General features: G+C 40.8%; 1 protein-coding gene across 5 annotated transcripts in view; it reads right to left on the bottom strand.

Annotated features, from left to right (window-relative positions):
• Nucleotides 1–2,130: 2,130 nt before the first annotated feature.
• Nucleotides 2,131–15,120, bottom strand: part of kirrel1b (kirre like nephrin family adhesion molecule 1b) — a 56,246-nt gene continuing 43,256 nt past the window's right edge. For 3 of the 5 annotated variants that reach the window (XM_068341337.1, XM_068341335.1, XM_068341336.1), the window contains 10 exons: nucleotides 14,969–15,074; nucleotides 14,016–14,164; nucleotides 13,363–13,490; nucleotides 12,839–12,965; nucleotides 12,072–12,172; nucleotides 9,643–9,859; nucleotides 8,567–8,674; nucleotides 6,777–6,904; nucleotides 5,689–5,799; nucleotides 2,131–4,628 (listed from right to left, as the gene is read on the bottom strand). In XM_068341337.1, coding sequence (XP_068197438.1) covers nucleotides 4,011–4,628; nucleotides 5,689–5,799; nucleotides 6,777–6,904; nucleotides 8,567–8,674; nucleotides 9,643–9,859; nucleotides 12,072–12,172; nucleotides 12,839–12,965; nucleotides 13,363–13,490; nucleotides 14,016–14,164; nucleotides 14,969–15,074 — 1,793 coding nt within the window. In that variant the 3' untranslated portion in view covers nucleotides 2,131–4,010. The remainder of the gene's footprint in view (nucleotides 4,629–5,688; nucleotides 5,800–6,776; nucleotides 6,905–8,566; nucleotides 8,675–9,642; nucleotides 9,860–12,071; nucleotides 12,173–12,838; nucleotides 12,966–13,362; nucleotides 13,491–14,015; nucleotides 14,165–14,968; nucleotides 15,075–15,120) is intronic. The other 2 variants (XM_068341338.1, XM_068341339.1) reach the window with 1 other exon arrangement.

Raw genomic sequence — 15,120 nt, 5'->3', positions numbered from 1 at the left:
TTTGCCATTTTGATATCATAAAAATTCTAATTCAGAGTAGTTATCATACAAAATGTAAGAATTTTAACTAAAAACAGGGAACAGAGATGATATTTATTGAGGGCAATTATCAAAGAATCAAATTTAAATGCCTTTTTTTGCATTGTACTGTATGTAACAGTTCAAACTATTATGATTAAGCTGTATGGAAACCTGCATTTGCAAAGAAAACCAGCTAAACCCAGATTTACAGTCAGTCCAGTGGTTCTTACACATCTGTTACGGTGTGAAAACACACTGGTGTTACAGGCCACCAACACACATGAACATGTAAACATGCATGTTCAGAATTTATGTGCATTTATGGAGACACACACACACACACACACACACACACACACACCCAACCAATGACCCCACATAATAAGACAATAAAAGCAAATGGCTGCTGCATTTGTTCATCTGCTGCTCAGTTCTTTTTTTTTTTTTGGCCTTTTGGCACCAGTGAAGAGTCTGAATGGTAAAAAAAAAATTGATTGATCAATACGCCTTATCTAATGATCACAAAATAAAACATTAAAACATGTATATTAAAGTTCAAACACACTCTTTACACCACAGTAATTTTCGATCACTGCTGCTGTAACAACACAAAGCAATACCAAGAAAATAAGATTTAAAATACTGATTTTCATACAAAGAAGAATAAATGAACGCCGAGGATGATGTCATAACAGGAACCCGATCCCACCCCCCCAAAGACACATACACACACACGCATATGAATGTGAGCTGGAATTCGATTCCATATGTCATCACCTTAAAGTAAAATATGAAAACAAGCCAAGACAGACAGATTTGCTTTGTTCAGACAGGTTCAGCCTTTAGCACACGTGGTAAAGCCGGCAGGTTGCTATTCATTTGCCACAGGGGAGAAAAACCAGTGTAGAGTTAGTACCACAGGTAAGGATTCATATGGAAAAAGAGGAAATAAATTTTAAAAAACACCTCCAAATTCAAATTTTGGACGTGTTTAGCAATAAAAGTTGCTAAACATTTCCTCCTCAGATGTCTTTTACATACCAATGTGCCCAGCTGTCAACAAGAAAAATCCCGTTCCTGCCTGGCCTTGGTATGTATTTATTTGGCTCTGTATCAGATTTGCCCATTCTACAGTACACAAGGTCATCATGACATTTCAAGTCAAATGCAAAATACTGCTACAACTCTGTAAAATGGTTGTAAAGAGGTAATAGCATGCAGTACCAAGGCTCTGGTGCTCATATAAATTTAAAAGGGTGCTCCGTCTGCCTTTCTGCTCTCCATAACTACAGCAACGGTTTACATTGCGACCTTGGAGCTACAAGGCCCCGTCTGATTCTAAACGGAGATGGTTTGGCTGTGGTTTCCTGTCTGAGAGTGTTTATTCAAAACGGGGGCCATGCTAGTGTCCATCAGCGAGTAGTTGATGGGTATAAAGACACCGTGATGAGGTTTCTGGTCAAATGTTTCAGCCTCCGGTCATTTGTAAATTAAAATTTAAGTGCTCAGAGTGTAGGGTAGATGTGGTCAAACCAATGAAACACATGTTCTTTCGGTTTGTTGTCAAAACGTGTTCAATAAAGTAATGAGTTGATTGAGGTAATCTATAAAAATAAGTACACGAAACAAGAATTCTGCTTCTGTTTAACACCAGGTTGTGTGATCACGACACAAACATCATCATGAGTCAGGGGCTGGACGTCAGACTGACCCCTGGGGGAGGTGGACGTCATAAGAAACACATGATTTATACAGAACCATCATTCTTGTCTGTACAGAGAACACGAAACAAATCCATTCAAAAACTTTGTCCCCATAATCATCACACTGGTGTCTGGAAGCTGACACAAGGTCGATGGCTGCATCTATTGTTTACAAGTCATAAAATTAAATTTTTTTAATGACTTATTTTTTGATAACCTCTAACAAAGAATACCAAATAATAATAATTAAAAAAAAGGTTCAACCTGTGAAGCTGCGCTCATCACTTGTACCCATAATGCTTTTTGGATCTTGAAATCCAATCCAAGTGTCAACTTGCTGGTAGTTAATGATGAGTAATGATGAAAAACCACTAAAATGTAACTAAATACTTGATTTTTGAAGATTTTGATGTATCCTAATTTATGTAGGGTTTTGATCATGGTGGAGAATCTTTAAAAGAAGGGACTTGAACAGTAGCTGCCTCAGTAGAGGATAGATGTAACACTGGATTGAATTATTAGAGGCTAATCACATGTACCAACGCTGATATTATGAAAAAAATAGACACAACATACCAACAGATGTTGCAGTGAACAAGCCAGCAAACTTCATATAAACTTGTAAAGTACCATATGAGCTAGATAGAACCACCTGCACCTTCGCTTTGATATGTTAGAATACACTTCATCCTTCATTGCTTGCACATTTTACAGCATAGCTCTGAGCATCCCTGCTGCTGATTCTCAATCCATCATTTTGAATGTCGTCATCGTTTAAAAGAAAAAAAAGGCAGTCCAGTCAGAAGACTGGAAGTCAAATAAAAGTTTCACACCAAACACACTTCTCTTTCCTTGATATTCATCAATTTGGGTAGAAAATCTTCTAAATTTTCTAATTTAAACCTATGTCATCTGGTCTAAAAATGCCATCCATCACTTTTTAAAGAAATGCAAAAAAAGGTATTCCAATAACAAACATGTCATTGCATACGCATTAAAAAGTGAGTTTCACCCAAAACGTTGAACCTTTGGTCCACAACTCCTTATAAAAATACCATAAAATGTTTCTGAATGCCTTTTTTTTTCTCACATGTTTCGGTATAAATATGGAAAAAAAATACTATCCTACTGTGCAAGTGAGAGAAACAAATACTTTTTTGACGCTTGAGGGCAGGGGGAGGTATCTTTTTGTAGAAATTGCAGAATTTTCATCAAATGAAAAAACAAAACACTCCTGCCACACCTCATCTCACAAAGACTTTTTATACAGCATTGACCTTGAATGAAACGTGAATCATGATGACGTAAAAACGACAGATACGTATATAGAGACACTTGCTACCACTCCTTTCCTGTCTTCAGATGTGGCCCACGTACAAAACATGTCGATGTCCATTCTTTACAAAAGAAGACACACCTTTATAAGGTGGTGTGTTGGCACATAAGTATTGGCACTGACCCCCCCCCCCCCAACGCCTCAGGAGCTCCGTCTCACTTAAACCAAGGTAGATCTTGTACGCAATGGCCACTGGGTAGGTTTTTTAGTGAAACAAATGATCCAAAAAAAGTGCCAAGTATATTTATTATAGTCCAAGCTGCCTCACTGCTGCGATACACTGGAAACACGTAAGTCTTCAAAGAGATCTGTGTGTGTGTGTGTGTGTGTGTGTGTGTCTGTATAGTTTCTTCGTTTTTTAAATTGTTTTTTTTGCATTATGTGAGAGTCAGAAAATTCAACAAAGTGTGAATTCGGACGAGGTTCGCCGCGGGTCGCTGTACTGCGTTTGTACAATTGATGAAATAATCTCTGACCCCAAAAATCTCCATTTGCGTTTATTTATTTACAGAAGGGGGGAGATGGTCTGAGAAGCGAGATGGGGACTGGGGAAAAGAAATCTGCTCGTCCTCTTCCTCCCTCGGCCTCCTGGCGCTCTTCGTGGTTCTGCCTTCAAAGTGCTTTTTACGTTACGTTCCGGCTGTCATGATTGTGGCTCTCGCTGTTTGTTTCCGTTTGGGGGGGGGGGAATGAACAACACACACACACAAAAAAAAAAAAGACAATAAATGTTGCTTTACATGTGTAAAATGTATTGCTGCTGACTGTATTATTACGCAGGGCTGCCATCGACATGCTCTGCGTCGCTGCGGTGTGTGTGTGTGTGTGTGTGTGTGTGTGTGTTTTGACTGGTTCAGAAAATGAACCAAATATCCATGCACATGATGCCATGGAAACCAAAAAATGTATTATTATTTTTCTCATATGTATGCATGTAAAAGAGTGTTTTCTCAAACGTGAGTCTGCATCCTTTGAGTGTGTCTTTGGGAATAGTCAGAGGGGGGGGACGAATAGGAGAATCGGGTGGAGCTTCCGTATTGCCCCAGCCCTGCTTCGGGACTTTGCTGCCCCTGCCCCTGCCCCTGCCCCGGCCCGGTCCCTTGTCCCGTCGGGTACATCTCATAGGCCGGGCCTTCCTCTATGGGTGGGGCGAAGCCCATGCGGTAGCTGGGATACTGGGAGGGGTATCCGTAGTTGTCGTAAGCCAGCTGCGTTGAGCTGTCCAGCAGGCCACAGTCTCCAGGATAATCTCCAGGGGATTGAAGAGCCGGATTAGGAGGCGCTTTCTGGCTCTGTGGGACTCGGGTGAAGGTGTTGAACTGGGCGTAGGTGGCGTGGGACATCCTGGATGGAGGGCGGGGGTCGTAGCAGCCCGCTCTGGACCCCGGCACCGTGCTGGGTGGGACGGCGCCGCTGGCGGCAGTGGAGGGTCCACTGGAGGCGGCGCCGGTCGGTCCGCTGTTGGAGTTGGGTGGACGAAACTCACCCTGGTAGTGGATGGCGTGGGACTGGGGGCGCGCCTCATCGTGGGTGGTGGCTCTGACGTTGTAGTAACCGTTGGTTGGATCCTGTGAGTAGAAGCGGATAGGGTTTGGACTCAGGCAAGGGGGTCAAAGGGTCACATCAGCATAAAGTCAGTCCTCAAAGGGCCACATGTAACTAATACATGTAACTAAATGTAACTCAGTGTAATATAAAATAAATGTAACTACTGCTTAATGTTAAATAACTCTGAATCTATTACTTAATCAAGTAACAAACATTACAGTTACATTACAGTTCTCACATAAATCCTTTTAATTTATCAGGTTATTAAACCCACAGAATAACATCAAACACAAGTTGGGACTTTAACTTTGTTCAAAACCTTTTGGGCTCATAATTACTGCATTGTGGGAAATGCAGTTTTTGGTCAAAGTACACTTTTGAGCTTATTCTTTTTAGACATTCTGACCATTTATGCTCTCGTGATGTGGGGGGCCACATTTGAGTTTGACTCGTGGACAAGTGTATGTCTTTTATTCCTCCATTACACACTGAGCCACATAATACAACATATGACACATATGGACTATGTAGTAAATAAAAAAAACATCTGTGCATGCTATGTAATATGTAATACTTTCATATTTGTGTGAATGCAGGTGTGTGCATGACACTGCAGACTTTATGCACTTTTTGGCATGCTGATGGTCATGCTACATTCAGAAATGTAATAGCATATGACTGATGCAGGTCATAGCATGTGTATGAACAGCAGACATAATGATTCATTTCACTGGGATGATGAACATGGTGTCAGATGTACGCTGATGGGAGGTTGACCTGGTCAGCTGAAGTCATGTGGTGTTAAAATATTTGGTGTTATGTCATTTTGATAAGCGGTATGTAGTCTTGTTTTATGTGATAAGTCATGTCATTATGTTTTGTGTTTTTGGGAGCAGCACAGCTGGCTGACAAAAGCGGTGTTTTTTTAAGAAAAGGTAAAGGGAGGGCAAAGCAGGAAGTGACAGTCTACACGTTTGTTGATGGATAAAGATAGACCGATTGAGATATGATCAATCTGGGATATGATCAATCGGATGCAGAGCGCAAAAAGCTTGAGAAACGAATGCTGACGAGTCTTACCTTGAGCTCGTACTCCTCCCTGGTGTCGCTGTCGCTCCGGACTTCCTGCTTCAGGTCGATGTCGTCTTTGAACGGCTGAGTGGAGGGAGAGAGGGAAACAGAGGGCAGAAACTAAACCATCAAACAACGAAACACAAACACGGAAAGAGGGAGGGTGAGAAAAGCAAAGAAGGAGGAAGAGAGAGGGAGGGGAAGAGGAAAACAGAATTTCAGCTCTTTCATCCCATGAGAGTAGAAGATGAGAACGGTTATTTGTTGGAAAAAAGGGATTTGGGGCCGAACTTTAAAACCTCTCCAGAGGAGCCTCGTCGATCAGAAGGTCCAGGACATCCAGGGATGGATCCTGTTCTCAAAGGAAGGACAGAAAGCGCATCTTTGTGTGTGTGTGTGTGTGTGTGCGTGTGTGTGGGTCTGTACTATGGTGTTATTAAAGTGTGCAAATTTGATTTTCAAGCAGATACATTAAAATAATATCATTTTAAGGACAAGGCTGATCCGGATGGCATCGAAATAAATTGGAATGGGAATTTGGAAGAAGAAGGTGAACCTCTTCACCAACGGATTGTGACTAAATGGGTCGTGATGAGACTTCGTTTGGGGTCGTAGCGATTAAAAGGGATGATTAAATAATTATTCTCTGCATTTATTTTGCAGGTGATATTTGTTTTATACTGTTTTGTGAGTCATGAATAAACTACTTAAGAGATTACTAAGAGACGACGTGCAAGGGAAGGACATGGGTTCAGGTTAAATTTAAATAAAGACACTGTTAAGCCTCGGCATAGTGTAGGTATGTACTATGTTGAGCACTCTAACCCATTTATTTTATTTTTTAAACTTCATTTTTTAAATTCAACTTCCATTTTGCTTCTATTACTTATTAAACATGAAATAAAATGAAATAGAACAAAAAAAAGGGTTTCAGAACAAGCGTTTGATCAATGATGCGTGAGGAAGAGTGTGTGTGGGTGTGTGTGTGTGTCTCCTGCCTTGTTGCCCTTTGTGTCTGTGTATCTGTACATGAAAGGCCATTGACCCATACGCCTCCTCTCCACCACCTCCAGTGACTCAGATGGATGTCTACTCACAGAGTACATGGCCTTGACCATTCGCGTTGCCGTGGAGACGTCGGCCGCCTCCTCCTCCAGGCTGTGGGTCTCTTTGTTGACCGTTTCTACCTTGATGTCTGGTTTTCCAAGTGTGACGCCCCTTCGACCTGGATGGAAAAACACAAGCTCTGGTCAATCTGGGTCATTATATAAATTATGATTTATTCTGGTGGGGAAAAAAAAAAAGGAAACAAAAAAACCCCACAAAACCCCCAAAAAGCTTTATTTCCATTTTTAATATCCTTACAGTTTGACTTGACTCATCCATCATTTTCCTTGTTTTATTTTAATTTCACTCTGTTGATATTCATCCAGCAATTTGTCTGATTGCTTTGTGGTTGAAACGGCAGAAAAGAGGACTTGAATTTTGAGGATGTCATTATTTAACATGAGGAAAGGAGATGCCAGGAGTCATTTCTCCTGAATAAATATCGTCTTTTGAGGCTGTGAGACCTCCTACATGTGTGATTTGAAAAATTCAGTCGCTGGAGGCTGTTTCTGCTGTTTTTGTCTCAACACCACTGTGAGATGGTCATACTTTCAGACAATAGAATGAGATAAAATCTTTGATTCTGAGTCTATTTTGTCTAAAATATCAAGACTTGGAAAAATACATCACTGCCGATAGTGAAAAGGGTTCAAATTTCATGTTCTTGTGGTTTTAAATTATGCTCTTTTAATAAATAACAAATTCTGACAGACTTTCTCCAGACATCTACCTCACTAGTTAAGATAAATGCATTTGCACATTTAAATTCTTATCTCATATTTGATTTAGCTCCACGGTCATTGTCTTGCAACAAAGTCACCTTCATGTGTCATAGCAGGTCAGACGATAGAACATCCGTCACTCTTCCGACACGAGACAAGAGTCTGAACCGGAGGGAGTCACATTCATTCAGAAGGACATGACAGAACAAGTCTGAATACACAATGATGGAATAAATAGATTTAATTTCACTAAAAGGTTAGTTTTCTGACATTGGATTGATTTGACATAAACTACTTTGTGCAAACTGTAATGATGATGCTTCTCGTTCTGATCCATCCATCCTGCAGACATCTCTCCTCCAAAAAGCAAAAAACCTTTTTAAAAAAAAAAAGATTCAAATCTGTGATTTCTTGAGCCGCATTGTGGCAGACTGTTTATCTGGAGCCGCGACAGTATTTGTTTGAGTCTCTATTTTAGAAATTATATCTTCTCTGTAGCGGTGTTATCAGCTCTAAAGCAGAAAATATGCTCATATCCCCCAGAAAATCCCTCTGGGGGCTCCCTGCCAGTCACCTTCGTTGTGTTCCCCCAATTCTTTATTTGCTATTTTCACATTTAAAGAACTTCACAACACCACCAAGTACTTAACTCTCTAATTTGCATTCTTGAAGATTGGATTGGAAATAACATACATTATAGGAGTTAAGAGCTCTTTAAATGCTCTACTTTTCTGCTCTGTTATTTATGTATTTTATTAAAAGTATGAGCAGAATATCAATGCAAATTACAAACAAACGTCATACAATTTAACGTAGGTAAAAAAAAGAAAAAGGGAAACGCGTGGTGGGCGTGAAGAGGCAGTTTGTTAGATTATATGAATATTCATTAATCTAATTTGAATTACATCCTCTACAGCTCGACATATGCCGCTTCCTCCAAATGTGAGGAAGCAGAAATGACGAAGATGGAGAGTGGATGAAAGGGAAAACTGAGACTCATACAGTGTGTGTGTGTGTGTGTGTGTGTGTATAAAAGAGAACCTATGGCATGTACTCACTGCCTTTGCGTTGGCGGTAGAGGAAGAAGGCGAGTGCCAGTAGAAACATTAGCAGCAGAATGGAGGAGCCAACGGTACCACCGGCGATAATTCCCACTGGAACAATATCTGAAGAGAACACAAGAAGAAAATAAATAAATAAAAAAGGTTGGGGTTGAGGGACAGCTGCTGCTTCATTGTTACAGAAACCTGCATGGATATTGTGTCATTTAAGCATAAATCCTGAATATTTCATATTGGATCTCTCAGGGGCTGCTTTTGTTGATAAGGCATGAAAATCACGGGAGGATAAAAACGTTTTTTTTGTGTGTGTGTGTGTTTGCGTGAGAGCAAAATCAGGAGCTCAAGTCTCCCCCTTCTCAAATGTCTTCTGAAGCTTGCAAAATCCGACAGCTGAATAAAAAAAAATAAAAAAAAGAGCCACATAAGATTGACAAAGCATGATAAATATAATTTTCTCAATGCAACTTGAAATACCTGTTCTCAGAATGAAGGAGCATCAGAATGGGTTTCACTGTATCACAGTCTAGCTCTACTTTGCCCTTTAGCTGAGGCCATTGCACTTGTCCTTGAGCAATAAAAATCATATCGCTCCGTTTTTTTTTAGGCGAGAGAGTAGAAGTTCTATCAGGGAAATTAAAGGTAGGACATGAAATTTCCTTCCTTCATTGGGTCTGTTTACTGCGTATCGTTCTGTTTCATCTATCCTGGTCACCTCTGCAGTCTGGTTTCGCTGATTTAAAGAATATCGGCCAGAAATGAACTAAAACAAAAGTATTTTTCCAGTCATGCTTTCTTCCCATTACTTGTTCTTTTACAATGTTTGTTTGTTTATCACTCAATCCTTAATCTCTGGCTGCACAGAGCTAACATTGAGATTTCAGGTCGTGGGGGTTGTGGGGTCAGATCTCTACAATAAAACCATTTTTACAACGTTGTTCAGTAATTAAGACACTGAAAAAGTCTCCTCTAACTGCTGCTGACTGCATTCAGGTCAGAATCGTGGCCTCTGAGACCCGCTGAGGTCATTTTGATGACAGGGTGAACTTCTTGGACTGATCGCTTGTCTTCAGTACCCGTCTCTTCCAGAGTGATGATCATGGTTCCGGGTCCGAAGGAGTTCCAGGCGGTGCAGTTGTAGGGCGAATGGAAGTCGGACTCCATGACGTTGTTGATGGTGAGGGTGGAGAGGACGGCCCCGCCCTGGGACGGGGGTTTGCTTTGCTCTACGGTGTATCGCTCCATCAGGGTGCCCTTCTCCTTCTCCCAAACGTTCTCCTTCCAAGCCCAAACCTGAAACAGACATTAGAGAAGGTTTAACTCCATCTCAAACCTCAGGGAGAATGAAACGGATGTTCTTTAGACTGAGGAATGAAGATTTACCTGTTTTCAAATTCAAATTGTAAACATTAACGTGTTCAATGGCTACGAAAAAAACCTCTGTAGGCGAGAACCTCGCCCACATCCGCCAATTAAAAAGGATTGGGTTTAAAAGCATGTGTATTCTAAAATAAAAAGTTCCAAGGTCTGCACACTTCTACAAAACTAGAGAAAGTGTTTCAAGACAAGAGGAGTTTAAAATGTGGTTTATTTGTTTGATTTTTAACTAAATCCTACTCTTAAGACAAAAAAAAATGATGTTAACTTCATGTCAACTCAATTTATGTAGCATGAGCCACACCTTCTATAAGAGAACACACACATGCACGCACACACACACACATTCAGCCAGCAGATGGGCTGGTGTGTGAAAAGGTTATGCAAGTCTGAGCAGAAAATATATTTAAAGCACAAGAAATTATATTCTCACACCTTGGTAGCTATTTTCCTCTCCTGCTTCTGTATATGCCTCATTAAAACTTGTGCAGCAGCTTTTCACACCGGAAAAATGATTCACAAAAAAATCAGCGCGCAAACGTACACACACACACACACACACACACACACACACACACACACTGCAGCAAGTGTACGTAGGTGTTATAAAAGGGTTTTCTGCCTAGGTAGAAATTTGAAGCTATTAAATATAAAGCACGGTGCCATCAAATATAGATAGAGCCACATGTTGGGTTAATGTTCCTTTTATTCTCCTCTGAAAAAATAAAACGGTCAATACGACCACAAGTCGGTGACGAAGAATTTATTTTACTTTAAAAAATTTCTGTTCTCTCTCATTTAAAAAAGAAATCCTACATGTTGTGAAAAAGTCGCTGAAGGATTCCTGTTAAAATCCGTCAGTTTCGTATCATCATTAATAATTTCAGTACAGCTAATGACTGTGTTACCATTTGTTCCAATTTCTCATTATTTATTGTACATGCACACACACACACACACACACACACAAACATGACACACGCATGACATCTTGCTCCATATTTCATAAGCCCTTGTGTGTCTGCATTAAGCTGCGACTGTAATGTCGTGTCACATTATTTGCTTTGAACTCTTTTAGAGCACCAGTGGAGCTGAAGCTCCCTAAAAGCTTTAATTTCTGTCATGTCTGCGCAGCTAAATGAGATAATTGACATTGAAAGGTACAGATTTTTTACCCCACATCCACTTCCTTTTCCTCGTTTTTCATTCACACATCTCTTCTAGCCTTGAAACTCACACCACAACATTTATTTCCTTTTCACATTTTCATTTTTTGATGCGTGATCACAAATTCCTCTTTGTCCAGTTCATTCTGAAATGATGTTGCACGGATCCCCTCTTAGTCACAACATGCTTTAAATGACCTAAACGCCATAATGTATACACATTTGTGTATACATTATTCTTTTTTGAAGAAATTGTATAGTTATGAGCCTAACTAACAAATTAACCTTAACTTAAGGAATTGTTTCTATAGTAGATACTAGATACTAATTCAGTATAAATACACATCACCGTGTCCAATACAAAAGTGATTATCAACCTCTGCTGCAATGCCAGAGGAGTCATCAAAAAAGGAATGATGGGTAAAAACGTCAGTGCATCGGGGGGGGGTTATTTGAAGTATTATTGTCATTATGAAACTTTGTAAGAAGAAAAAAATAAATGAAATCCATCGTCTATCTGCGAAGAGGAGAACAGAGAGCTCCTGGATGACAGATCAGTGAATCATATTCACCGATAATCTGATGAGACTCATCCCAGAGCCTAAAAATATTAAAGCATCATCATCATCATCATCATCATCATCATCATCATCATCATCTCAGGATGAATCCGACCGATTTCACCCGACACACTCCCACGTCTCGATGGAACATGTGTGCAGCGCTGAGTGCCATTTGGTTTCCTTTGGAACCAAACACTACAGCAGCTGTTATGGCGATGAGTCACGCCATCCACCACAGAGGGAGAACAGATCATCCACACTCAATCACGACGCCGTTGGAGAACAATAAAGTCGTCTAGCTAGAAACACCAGGTGGAGAGAAAGCGGTAGAAAACAAGAAGCTGCTGCGATCGTGGGAGCGATCGGCAGCAGATTACAGCTTCCAAAGGATGAACTTACAATCTTATCAGGTGGGGGGGTGCTGGCGATGTAGCATTTGATCTCCCCTCTTTCCCCTCTGACAGCGTACTGGACTGGATCACTGGAGATTATGGGGGGGCCTGAGAAACAGACACGTAAGAGGATTATCACAACGGGTTTGACGAGAACACACACAAAAAAATAAAAAAAATCTGAGTTTCCTTCTAGTTTTTGACCTCGACAAGAAATATGAGACAAAAATAAAGTTGGTAAAGTTGGTTTTGGTAATGCATCAACCCGTTTAACACAATAACTCATCTTATCGGCGACATCCAGTTACATTTCTTAATTCTAGCTCGAATAATGTCCAGTCAGTGTCCCTGTTTTCAGCACGACTGGTCACTTTGTCAGCCAGCGATAGATTTAAAGAGCGTCCTGAACTCTCTTCTCTTCATTGTGTTCCTGGTGAATCAGCTTTGATTTATGAACTACTTGCTGGAGTGAGTTTTGACAGTGAGATATTGGTTCTGGACCTGAAGAATTAGCTGCTCGGGTTAGGGTCAGGCTTGGGCTGGAATGAATCAGACTGTGTCAACATAAATATGAGGCTTACGCAGCACTCGTCTCCGTGCATTTGCCGGCTTCAGCTGTCAGAATGAGGCTAGATTAAAAGTTTTTGTCATTTGTCTTAGTTGTGTGACACAGACGCAGGGTTTGCAGTGTGATAAGATGACTTCTGGGTGCTTTATCCTCCCTTCTAGCACCGGCGCTGTTGTTAATAGCAGAATAACGGGAGAAGAACTGACCGTTGACGGTGAGCGTGACCTCGGTCTCCCCGACTCCGATCCGCGGTACGATGGCCTTGCAGACATACTGGCCCGCATCCGTCTGGCTGACCGACTTCAAATACAGCTGGTTGTTATTGCTGAGCACCTGGACACACACACACACACACAAGTGTGCATAAAAAGATGCATGGATAGATTTGTGAGGTGGAGACAGACAAGAAGGAGGGAGAGCAATATTTAATTCATAAAACATGTTGATTTTCTCAGCAGGCTCCATTAGGTTTTTTTTTTTTTCTTTTCCTGGAGCTCTTCTTAACTTGTTCTGCATGAATGAAATATTTAAGATGTGAAGACTTCTAAATGTCTGCTCAGCAAACATTTATGAAGTTTGTGTTTTACTATAGGTCGAGCTGGAAGGCTGGAAGATTTTCTGGAATTCCGAGAATTGATTTCCATCAATGTGTTTTTTATTCCTGTATTAATCAGAATATATTAAATTCCAGTGAAATGAGTAGAAAACTGATGTTTTTTTTCCTCCTCACCATGTTGGAGCCCTTCTTGGTCCAGGTGAGGGTGAGAGGGGGGTTACCGGACCACTTGCAGTTGAGAGTGACATCGGAGTCCACGTCTACGGTAACCGGCCGGGGCTCCACCACCAGTATTGGACCGACTAAAAGAGATTTAAATTTGTCTGACTTACATACTGTAACTGAATAAAAATGACAACCTGGGACCTGGGAGAAGATATAACCTCCTCATCATAAAGCAAGACATTGTTTGTGACACATTTTCCTTTTTATCCTTAAAATACATTAAAAAAATCAGGTTTCTTGGTCCTTTTCTAATTCTACATATTTTTAATTAGTTTTATTGGTTGATTATAAGCACTTTAAGTAAATTAATAGTTTTATTCCATACACTATTATTACCTTTTAACATATTCTTTATTATTTACCTTTTCCCTTTTTATGCATGAGCTTTGTGAACAAATCCCATGAAGGTTTATTGATTTATCAGAGAGAACAGGTTATTGATTTAAAAACAAAAAAGCATTACAAATGTTTTCTGCACAATACATGAATACAGAGTGAATACACCCTTTGAAGAAACACTGACAAATACAGCTCCCCCACACACACACACACACACATCATCAGAAGCTCAACTCATGCAGCTCGGACATGTTCACACTCACAGTGCACATCCACCAGGATGCTAACGTTGGTGTTTCCCACCGCGTTGAACACCTGACAGGAAACGGGTTCGGTGAAGAAGGAGTGATCGGCCGTGGTGACGAACACACTCTCTCTGGCCCCCTCCAGCAGCACGCCGCCTTTGGCCCATCTGAGCAGGAAACATCACAGTTAGCAGGTTTCAGGCGTTACACCTGTGTAAGCGTATGTGTGTGTGTCAGCAGCAGATCTCAACGAGTGTTTTCACATAATCAATTCACCTATTAGACATCTGAAGTGCCTCGATGCCAACGCCCCCCCTTCCCCCCCCTGGGGAGGGGGATGATTGCGAGTTAAAGATTTTAATCTCTCTCCTTTTATGTCCCGTATCTGACAGATATATCGCGTGAATGCAGATAACCATATTGCACATGTGTCATTAGATGACATTCTGATATACATTCAATAGGCGTCGTGCCTAAGTGCTTTGGCAGCGCTCCCACACTGGGACCCTCTAGCGGAGTATTTAACCTCAGATTAAAAAGAGTTGTGCTTAAATGCACTATTCAGCAATTTAAATGCAGTCATTTAAGAAAATAACAACAACAACAACAATTAATAATACAAAAAGAAACTTTCTGCAAGACCTAGACGACATTTCAGGATAAACATCTGAGTAGAACAGGGTAGAGGAAAAGCAATCTATTGCTGTGAAACAGATTTATACTCTGGCTGCTGATCTTAGACTGCAGAATGAAACACAATGATATCGTTAAAAAAAAGATCGACACTTTCTGAACTGAAGCGGTGCTTTGCAGAGCTTTGTAGAATAATCCTACACTTTATGTTCAGCTTTTTTGACTCCAGAAAATAGGTTAAAAAGTGGAAACGATTCATATCAACCTCTGTTTACTTGAAGTTAATGTAGTTTTTTGGTGTAATGTTAAATTGTGGTGTGTTTTGTTTTTTTTTTTACCTGTAGCCCATGATTGGAGGGTTGGCAGAGGCCTGGCAGGTGAAGGTGACTCTCTCGCCCTCCATGACGGAGCGAGGCTCTATAGACAAGGTCACCATAGGAGGATCTAGGAGGGAACAGAAGGAACATCCTCACTGCAAACTGAAGGTGAG

Source organism: Antennarius striatus, chromosome 18 (assembly GCF_040054535.1).
Source record: "Antennarius striatus isolate MH-2024 chromosome 18, ASM4005453v1, whole genome shotgun sequence".
NCBI classification, from domain to species: Eukaryota; Metazoa; Chordata; class Actinopteri; order Lophiiformes; family Antennariidae; genus Antennarius; species Antennarius striatus.
This window is presented reverse-complemented; position numbering and strand designations above follow the sequence as displayed.